We start from the raw sequence: 10,270 nt of genomic DNA on the forward strand, positions 1-10,270 counted from the left end.
ACATTTAAGTGCAGATTGAATTGATAATGGCAGATGATGATTTGAGTCTAGATGGCATTTTTAAACTCTTGGGATTTGAAAGGTTACCTTGAAAACTCACCACTAAAGGGCAACTAATGTGAAAACTCAACTTCCCTGACTCATGTGGTGAATGTTGAAGTTTTCCTCAAGATACAGTAAGATCCTCATCATGACCATGTTTTCAACTTATTACTTTATAAAGTTGCTCTGAAATCTGGGCGAACGAGAGGTTACGAGAGTCCATTATGACGTAATAATGGCTTCACTCCTCCTCCAACCAGCTGTAATCACACCCTGCTTTGTTTACACAACGAGTCCCTTGGAGACTTCCTGGATTGATGACACGGGGTGACAAACCTCCATGTTTGACCAATCACAGCAGAGTGGGTGTGGTTATGGTCAACAAGATTGAATCTCCAGAATAACGGTGTTTTCAGTTGGCGGAGCTTAAGGTCATTTTCTAATGTCAATATTTCAGGCACTCATTGTTTAAACAAAGCGGGGCGTGATTACAGCTGGCTGGGGGCGGGGCTCAGGTTTTGTGGCCTTGGGATTGGGTCACTGCTTTTTGCGGATGCCGTGGTTCTGTTGGCCTCATGAGACCATGATCTTCAGCTCTCGCCGGAAAGGTTGGTGACTGAGTGTGGAGAGGCAGGGATGAGAATCAGCACCTCCAAAATCCGAAAAACAAGGTGCGGAGCCTTAGGAATGTGATGATGATGAATGATCGGGATGTGATCCCGCCCCGGGAGGAGTTTAAGTATCTCGGGTTCTTGTTCACGAGTGAGGAAAGAATGGAGGGTGAGTTTTTGTGGGGTTTTGTATTTTAGGGGTTGTATTTGTGTTTTATGCCTACAAGATGCCTTTCTGGTGAGGTGTTCAGGCATGTCCAGTCTGTAGGAGACCCCACGAGGTAGACCCAGGACAGGCTGGGGAGACTATGTCTCCCAGCTGGTTTTGGAACTAGCGAGTACGATTTAACTCTGAAGTAAGATTTGGTTCCGGTTGCATCTTTATACTAGGGATGTGTCGATGAAGCTTCATGAAACAGTGTCATTATTTCCTGAGTCCACTAGATGTCACTCTTTGCTCTATAATCTATTGATTTTAAAAGCTGTTCTATTGAAACCTCACATCATTTTCAAGCCAAGGCCGCCCCCTACTGTCTAAGAATATGACACTGTTTCATGAAGCTTCATCGACACATCAATAGTAAAAATTGCATTATTTAAAAAAAATTAAATAAATTAAAATCAAGACACAGTTCATGCTGTTAATAGTTGACTAGCGTATGTGTGAAGAGAAGAATCAATAATTAAATCAATAATTAAACATGATACACAAATCAATTGATCACCTATAGTAGTGGGTTCTAATGGTGACATCCTGTCACTCAAACCATCGACCCAGATGATAGTATAACGTGGACATCACTGACGGGAACTTTTTTAATGATTCAAACTTTTCTAATGTGGAACAAAGTGTAACCTCAAAGTCTTTTGGACTCTTGAAGTCATCTGTGAAAGTAGGTTTGTCCCATTTCGTCACGCTGACGACGCATGTGGTTTGTCAGGAGGAGGATCAAAGATACGATAAGTGTGTGACGTCACCGGGACTCAGACTCCACGCCACCATATATAGCGACGGAGAAATGGTTGAGAATCCAGAGTGGACCAGAACTGACGCCTAAGAATGTCCTTCATCAAAATGGTAAGACTGTGTTTGAGGAGGATATTTTTAGTTTTAAAAAGCCTGATTTATTTATTTATTTTAATTCTTATTTAATTGAATAAAAATACAATCGCTACGATACAAAATATTTAAACTATTTTTAAATCACCTTTATTATGAAAATGTTTTACAGATTTTTTTTTTGTTGTTTTTTATTTATTTCTCTGTGTTTTAGACTAAAGTGTATATTTATTCAATTATAACAGCTTTACTTCAGATTAAAACACCCAAGTTTTTTTGCTTTTACAAAATGCTTTTTTATAGTTATCTGACATTTAAAAAACATACTTCTCATTTAATTGAGTTAATATACAATCACTAGAATACAAAAAAAGAAGATTTAAAAGCCTGATTTTTGTATTTTTTAAAATTCTTATTTAATTGAATAAAAATACAATCTCTACGATACAAAATATTTATTCAATTTTTTAATTATTTTTATTATGAAAATGTGTGTATTTTCTTTACAGATTTTTAAATTGTATTATTTTTTTGTCTGTGTTTAAGAATAAAATGTATATTTTTTTCAATTATAACAGCTTTGCTTCAGAATAAAACACAAGTTTTTTTGCTTTTACAAATTCTTTTTTTTTTTAAGTTATGACATTTTAAAAACACAATTCTCGTTTAATTGAGTTAAAATACAATCACTACGATACAATAAATGTAGATTTAAAAGCATGATTTTTTATTTATTTAATTGAATAAAAATACAATCGCTAAGATACAAAATATTTAAACAATTTTTAAATTACTTTTATTATGAAAATGTGTGTATCTTTTGTGTATTTTCGGTTCTTATTATTATTTATATTTATATTATTTATATTTACAGTTTTTAAATTATTTTATAATGAACATTTGTGTTTCTTTACAGATTCAATTGTATTATTTATTTGTTTATGTTTTAGACTAAAATGTATATTTGTTTTTCAATTACAACAGCTTTACTTCAAAATAAAACAAAAGTTGTTATTCTTTTAAATAGGATTTAAAAAATGATTGTCTATCGTTTTAAAAACACAATTTCATTTTTAAATACAGTCAACATTCTTTCTTCTAACTTGACTAACTTTCAAAAACACAGGTGCTGATGCTGGCGGTGATGCTGGCCGTCAATCCAACTGTGGCGAGAAGATCCCGAAGAAAACGTTCCGTAGAAAAGCACGAGGCGATAAAAACGGTTCCTCTGCATCTGGATCTGGATTCTTTGGCTCCAGCAACAAACTCCCGGCCGCTGAACAAAGAGTCCATCTCACCCTGGACCTTCAGGTAAACATACTGTAATGACATCAGAACTGAAGAGAAGTTTGAAGATTATTGAAGTTAGAGTAGATAGTTATTTGTTGTTTTATGTATAAATTAAAGTCTGCTATCATTTTATTGTATTTTTTAAAAATCGTATCATTAATAAATAAAAGAGTTTAAACATTAACTGAAGCGATGACTGTTGAAAATAGCAATAGAGACGAAACTAAAAAAAAATTAAATTTAAAGTTTGTATCTGGAATAAAAATGTACTTTATGAACCACATGGGGTCACTGTGGTTCAATCCTGTCAATTTCCAAATCTTGCTTTTTTTTTTACTCCAAATTTAAAAACAAAATGAAAATAATTTCTGTTTCAAATCCTCTGATTTCTTCATGAAGCTTCAACACATCAGTAAAGAATATCTTTCCAAAGTGAAGCATTTATTGAACGTATACGTAAATAGATGGACATATATTTGTGTGAATGCTACTACAAATTCTACTACAACTTCTACTTCTACATCTATTACTAATTCTTATATTACTTCTAATACATATTTTACTTCTACTAATTCTACTACTACTTCTACTTCTACTTCTATTACTAATTATAATACTATTTCTACTTCTTATTTTACTTCTGCTACTACTTCTACTCCCACTACTTCTTCTACTACTTCTACTACTAATTTTACTTCTACTTCTTCTACGTCTACTTCTACTTCTACTTCTACTTCTACTTCTACTTCTATAACTAATTCTTATACTACTTCTAATACTTATTTTACTTCTACTAATTCTACTACTACTTCTACTTCTACTTCTATTAATAATTATTATACTATTTCTACTTCTTATTTTACTTCTGCTACTTCTACTCGCACTAATTCTTCTACTACTTCTGCTACTAATTGTACTACTTCTACAACTACTTCTACTTCTACTACTACTTCTACTCCCACTACTAATTATACTTCTCCTTCTTCCACTTCTACTACTCCCACTACTACTACTTATTCAATTTCTCATACTACCCCTACTTCTACTTCTAATTCTACTACATCTTATACTCCCACTACTATTAATACCTCTACTTCTTCTACTTCTACTACTTATTCTGCTTCTACTACTCATTATACTACTTCTACCACTAATTCTACTACTTCTTATACTCCCACTACTAATAATACTTCTACTTCTACTACTTCTACTATTACTTCTTCTACTTTGACTACTTCTACTACTACTTATTCTACTACTACTTCTACAACTTCTACTACTATTACTAATTCTACTACTTCTAATACTCCCACTACTAATAGATGGATAAACTTTATTGATACTACTACTAGTAGTACTTCTACTTCTACTTTTTTCTTCTTTTTCCTTTTCTTATTTTTTCTTCTTCCACACAGTTTTACTTTGAACACTAATACTTTCAAGTATTTCAGTTGACACGCTCAGCAGGTTCAGCTTCTGTTGTCTCTTGTCCACAGCACGACCTTTGACCCCTCCTTGTACCCGCCCTCCCTGTCCGAGGCGCACTGCGTGCTGCAGGGGTGCCTGGACGCGGACGGCGTGGAGGACCTGAACCTGGAGTCCAAACCCATCATGCGTCAGGTGTTCCTGCTGCGCCGGGTCCACGCGGCCAACAGCAGCCAGACCTACCACTACCGCCTGGAGTCCCGCCTCCTCGCCGTCGGCTGCACCTGCGTGGCGCCGTTAAAACTCCGACAGGACTGAATTATTTATTCATTTAAATATATATTTGTTTCAAATATACTATTGATGTCACCATTAGAACCCACTACTATAGGTGATCAATTGATTTGTGTTTAATTATTGATTGAATTATTGATTCTTCTCTTCACACATACGATAGTCAACTTTTAACAGAATGAACTGAGTCTTTATTTTATCTATTTATTGAAAGAAAATGTAATTTTTACTAATGATGTGTCGATGAAGCTTCATGAAACAGTGTCATATTTTTCAGAGGACAGTAGGGGGCGCCATCAGCTTAAAAATGATGTGAGGTCTCAATAGAATAGCTTTTCAAAGCAATAGATTATAGAGCAAAGAGTGACATCTAGTGGACTCAGGAAATAATGACACTGTTTCATGAAGCTTCATCGATACATCACTACTTTCTAGTGCTAATGGTTATTTATTGTTATTTAAAAATACTTTTTTTATCATAATTTAAAGAAAGACGAGGTTTGTAAAGTGTCACAGTTGTTATTTATTTAGATTTTAAAATAGAATGTGATTTCTGTACATTGTTATTCCTCTGTACTGATGCATAAACACAAATACACTGCTGTAAACACACTCGCTTGTCATTTATTCGTCTTCTTTTGAACTCGTCCTCGAGAATGGAAAAGAAAAAACATGTCGCCAAGCAACGGCAGCGAGTTTCCGGGGTAAAAAGCAACAACGATATTTGAAAAAGTTCGAGCGGCACACGAACACAGCAGGGGTCGGAGAGGTCATGTGATGGTTCATACATGTCGAAATGCACAGGAGCTGCCATTTTCTTTTTAGTGATGGTCGCTATGACAACGGGGCCGACGAGGTTGTATGATAACAAACTTTCCATTTTTATGTTCTTAAATTATTTGGATCTTACTTTCTTGAAGCGCCAATAGATGGCGCTATATGCTCGTAACAAACAAGTGCCTTCTGCATGAAACTTTAATTTTAACTAAATATTTGACCTGTGAAGACATTCTTGTGCTTAAAGAAAACTTTATATATATTAAAAAAAACAACAGAAACGTGTAGTGGTTAAATAAATTATACATGACTCGTAAAAAAAATGCAAAATAATACGATAGAATGATTAATATTTGTGCTTAATGTGGGTTAAAATGAACTTTAAATGGATGTATTGGGCAAGAAAAACAAGTATAATCAAAAATAGCATTAGAAAAGTATTGTTTATAATGATTTGAAGTTGCAAAAACAACATCAGATGATTTTTCGACAGCTCCTGTGCACGCTCGACCCACTTCTTCAACACCAGGGATCGTAAACACAACTTCTTGCTTCAACACAAACAAAAAAACGAACCAACAACAAATATTCTGAACGCCAGGGGGCGCTGTTACACACTCCACGTCCTGGTGTGGCTCCTGACTCTGCATCCATGGTGATGTTTTTTTTTTTGGTTGAACTCCTCTTGGAGAATCTCTCTCACAGTCATCGGCACTGTTGGCATGGCAACAAGCATGACCCCGGTGACCTTTTTTTTTGATTGATGAGCGAATATCCAGCATCGTCAAGTTTCAGCAGTTTTTTTGTTTGTTTTTTTAAAGTTTTATTTTCGTCTCCGTGAAAAGAGTCCCGGTGACCGAGCGCTCCAGGTTCGTCTCTTCTGTCCCTGACGGTCCGGGTCTCGGGTCCACAGCAGATCCTCTCGTCCGGCTGGTTTCACTCGCGGTTCTCTCGCTCCTCCAGAAAAAAGGCTTGCAAGTAAAGTTCAGCTTGTGTTGTGATCAGGCCATCAAGACACCTGCCGTGACAGAGCAATGAGTTAGTGTCGTGTCGGTGAAAAAGAAAACTTAAATCATAACAAAAAACTTGACTTCGACAATGTCTTATCACTCAAATATGATGATCAAATGATTATTTGTCCCAAAGTCTACATTAAGTTGTTGTAATATTCTGTGGGTCAATTAGTACAGTGAGCATGAAGAGTTAGTATGGACAGTTAGCATGAACCATTAGTATGAACCGTTAGTATGGGCAGGTAGCATGGAAAGTTAGTATGGAAAGTTAGCATGGACTGTTAACATGGGCTGTTAGCATGAACAGTCAGTATGGACAGTTAGCAGGGACATGAAGTATGGACAGTTAGCATGGGCAGTTAGCATGGACAGTTAGCATGGACAGTTAGCATGAACAGTCAGTATGGACAGTTAGCATGGGCAGCTAGTATGGACAGTTAGCATGAACAGTTAGCATGGACAGTTAGCATGAACAGTCAGTATGGACAGTTAGCATGAACCATTAGTATGAACCGTTAGTATGGGCAGGTAGCATGGAAAGTTAGTATGGAAAGTTAGCATGGACTGTTAACATGGGCTGTTAGCATGAACAGTCAGTATGGACAGTTAGCAGGGACATGAAGTATGGACAGTTAGCATGGGCAGTTAGCATGGACAGTTAGCATGGACAGTTAGCATGAACAGTCAGTATGGACAGTTAGCATGGGCAGCTAGTATGGACAGTTAGCATGAACAGTTAGCATGGACAGTTAGCATGAACAGTCAGTATGGACAGTTGGCATGGACAGTTAACATGGGCTGTTAGCATGAACAGTCAGTATGGACAGTTAGCATGGGCAGCTAGTATGGACAGTTAGCATGAACAGTTAGCATGGACAGTTAGCATGAACAGTCAGTATGGGCAATTAGCAGGGACATGAATTATGGACAGTTAGCATGGGCAGTTAGCATGGACAGTTAGTATGGACAGTTAGCATGGACAGTTAGCATGGGCTGTTAGCATGAACAGTCAGTATGGGCAGTTAGCATGGACATCAAGTATGGGCAGTTAGCATGAACAGTCAGAATGGATAGTTAGCATGGGCTGTTAGTATGAGCAGTCAGTATGGGCAGTTAGCATGGACATCAAGTATGGGCAGTTAGCATGAACAGTCAGTATGGGCAGTTAGCATGGACATCAAGTATGGGCAGTTAGCATGGACAGTCAGAATGGATAGTTAGCTTGGGCTGTTAGTATGAGCAGTCAGCATGGGCAGTTAGCATGGACAGTTAGCAACTTCACCTATTAGCTGTTAGCCTTTTAGCATCTTCTAAAAACAATCTTAAAATACAGACTTAAAAAAAAAAATTCCCAAACAATTCCTCACACGGAGGCTTCAATCCAAGAGGGACGTTACAGACGAACAGTATGAAGGTATTTGAATGTTTTTTTAACCAATGCGTTATCTCAGGGTCAGACAAGACAAGGGTTAAGTGAGTCCATTTCGACAAAAAGAACCAGTTTATTATCATGAAAAAAAATAGATATTGAATAGGTAAAGATAACATGTAGAAAGGTCTCGTGACACTTTATTTTGAAAATGATCATCTAGCTCAGCTCACCTCCAGCAGGTGTTTCCGTGAGGCGTTCAGGTTCACCGTCTGCTGCTCCTTCAGAGCGTCAGTCCGATGTTCCTGCCGTTCTTTGGTCTGAGCTTTCTGAGCGACTTCCCTCTCGTGCTCCCTTCGCTCCGCAAGGTGCTTCAGCAGTTCGGCCTCGTGCCACTAGAGGGAGACATAGGTTTAGATCCCGGTTGTTCAGCGTTTTCTTTAAATAATAATTATCAAACAGTGACTTCTGAGCATACAAAAGATCAAAATAAATATCTACAGTATATCTTTTTCCAGTTCAACACAAGCATTCAGCACTTCTTCAGAGAATATATTGTTTTAGCTTATAGCATGGACAGTTAGCATGGACAGTTAGCATGGGAAGTTAGTATAGGCAGCTAGTACGGACAGCTGGTATGGACCAAAAGCATGGACAGTTAGCATGGTCAGTTAGCATGGGAAGTTAGTACGGGCAGTTAGCATGGACAGCTGGTATGGACAGTTAGCATGGAAAGACAGTATGGACATTTAACATTGGGCGTTAGCATGGGCAGTTAGCCTAAACCGTTCACATGGACAATTAGCATGGGAAGTTAGTATGGAAAGTTAGCATGGCCAGCTAGTATGGACAATTAGCATGGGAAGTTAGTATGGAAAGTTAGCATGGCCAGCTAGTATTGACAATTAGCATGGGAAGTTAGTATGGACAGTTAGCATGGCCCGCTAGTATTGACAATTAGCATGGGAAGTTAGTATGGGTAGTTTGCATGCACAGCTGGAATGGACAGCTAGTACGAACAGTTAGCATGGACAGCTAACATGAAAAGTAAGTATGGGCAGTTAGCATGGACAGCTAGTATGGCCATTTAGTATAGACAGTTGGCATGGGAAGTTAGCATTGGCAATTAGCATGGACAGCTAGTATGGACACTTAAGAACTTCACTTTGTGGTGTTTTCGTTTTGATGTTGTTATTAAAAAGTTTGTCTGACATTTAAACATTTGTACGATATTGAACACTTGGTTGAATTTTTCATAATATGCGAAAAAAGGGACGGAATGTCATTTAATAATTAGATTTTCATCCACTTTGGACCACTTCAGATCAAAACCCCCCCTCAATCCAATACCCATCCAAAGAAAGAAGCGATGGACGTACCTTCCTCCGTTCCTGAGCGGCGTCCAGCTTCTTCTGGATCTCCTCCAGCGAGGGCTTGGGTTTGGGCGGCGTGATGGCTCTGAGCTCGGGGGCGCCGTCGAACGAGGGCGGCTTCAGGATGACCTCGAACGCCTGACCGCTCGACCTCTTGCTCAGCTCGATCACCTCCATGTCCCGGATGTTGCACAGGTTGAGGTCGACCACGCCTGACAAGAGAGAAAAGACACGTTCAGATGATCAAATCTTTAGGGTTTTTAGTGTATGTTTTACTTAATAAAGACATAAAAAAGAGGATCATTCTCACCATCTGTCTTGTCAGAGTTGGAGTCTCTAGGCTTGGGGCGAACGCAGGAGCAGAAAAGAGAGAACAGGGGAAGCTCCCTCATCTTCTCTTTGTAGGCTGCAAAACAAACGCACAACAACATCAGACACAAACTCCACGACAACATCGTGGATTCGCACAAAAGGTTTCGAGCGGAAAAATTCACCTGCGAGAGTCATTTTTTTGCAGCAGCTGTGGTTGTTCTGGTGAAGACACTGAAGGTGAGGTAGTTCCTGAGGACGCAACAGATGGAAAGTTATTAGATTACTGAGCGACAAATACACAAGTGTGGTTAGATTATTAATAGTGATGTGTCGGTGAAGCTTCATGAAACAGTGTCTTTATTTCCACTAGATGTCGCTCTTTGCTCTATAATCTATTTCTTTGAAAAGTTGTTCTATTGAAACCTCACATCACTTTTAAGCTGAGGGCGCCCCCTACTGTCCTATGAAAAATATGAAACCGTTTCATGAAGCTTCATCGACACACCACTAACAAATGCTAGTGATGTGTCGATGAAGCTTCATGAAACAGTGAATTATTTCCACTAGATGTCACTCTTTGCTCTATAATCTATTGCTTTGAAAAGTTATTATATTGAAACCTCACATCATTTTTTAAGCTGAGGGCGCCCCCTACTGTCCTCTGAAGAATATGACCCTGTTTCATGAAGCTTCATCGACACATC

General features: G+C 38.1%; 2 protein-coding genes across 3 annotated transcripts; one reads left to right on the forward strand and one right to left on the reverse strand.

Moving 5' to 3' along the window:
• The first annotated feature begins 2,848 nt into the window (after positions 1-2,848).
• On the forward strand, positions 2,849-4,746 carry il17a/f1 (interleukin 17a/f1). The gene is made up of 2 exons (XM_087783415.1): positions 2,849-3,024; positions 4,500-4,746. Exons 1-2 carry the CDS (start codon positions 2,858-2,860, stop codon positions 4,744-4,746), a joined length of 414 nt encoding a protein of 137 aa, XP_087639541.1. The 5' UTR covers positions 2,849-2,857.
• Positions 4,747-5,221: 475 nt separating this feature from the next.
• LOC148085258 (stathmin-4-like) lies at positions 5,222-9,831 on the reverse strand. Of its 2 annotated transcripts, XM_087783412.1 has the most exons (5): positions 9,749-9,831; positions 9,565-9,660; positions 9,261-9,466; positions 8,115-8,276; positions 5,222-6,517 (listed from the first exon to the last, which is right to left on the reverse strand). In XM_087783412.1, the coding sequence occupies exons 1-5, from the start codon at positions 9,759-9,761 to the stop codon at positions 6,509-6,511; spliced, it is 486 nt and encodes a 161-aa protein (XP_087639538.1). In that variant the 5' UTR covers positions 9,762-9,831; the 3' UTR covers positions 5,222-6,508. The 2 variants fall into 2 exon arrangements, with proteins under 2 accessions (XP_087639538.1, XP_087639539.1); XM_087783413.1 differs by lacking the exon at positions 5,222-6,517 and having other exon boundaries at positions 8,106-8,276.
• Between the last annotated feature and the right edge of the window lie 439 nt (positions 9,832-10,270).

This window comes from Callionymus lyra, chromosome 2 (assembly GCF_982586985.1).
Source record: "Callionymus lyra chromosome 2, fCalLyr1.hap1.1, whole genome shotgun sequence".
Taxonomy (NCBI): domain Eukaryota; kingdom Metazoa; phylum Chordata; class Actinopteri; order Syngnathiformes; family Callionymidae; genus Callionymus; species Callionymus lyra.

Bases quoted from the DNA above. Each gene is read 5' to 3' on its own strand.
- il17a/f1 (XM_087783415.1), top strand. From the start codon at position 2,858: ATGCTGGCCGTCAATCCAACTGTGGCGAGAAGATCCCGAAGAAAACGT. The intron at 3,025-4,499 runs GTAAACATACTG...TCTTGTCCACAG, and splicing joins ATCTCACCCTGGACCTTCAG to CACGACCTTTGACCCCTCCT.
- LOC148085258 (XM_087783412.1), bottom strand. The intron at 9,467-9,564 runs GTGAGAATGATC...CTCTCTTGTCAG, and splicing joins CAACTCTGACAAGACAGATG to GCGTGGTCGACCTCAACCTG. The intron at 8,277-9,260 runs GTACGTCCATCG...GTCTCCCTCTAG, and splicing joins CCGCTCAGGAACGGAGGAAG to TGGCACGAGGCCGAACTGCT.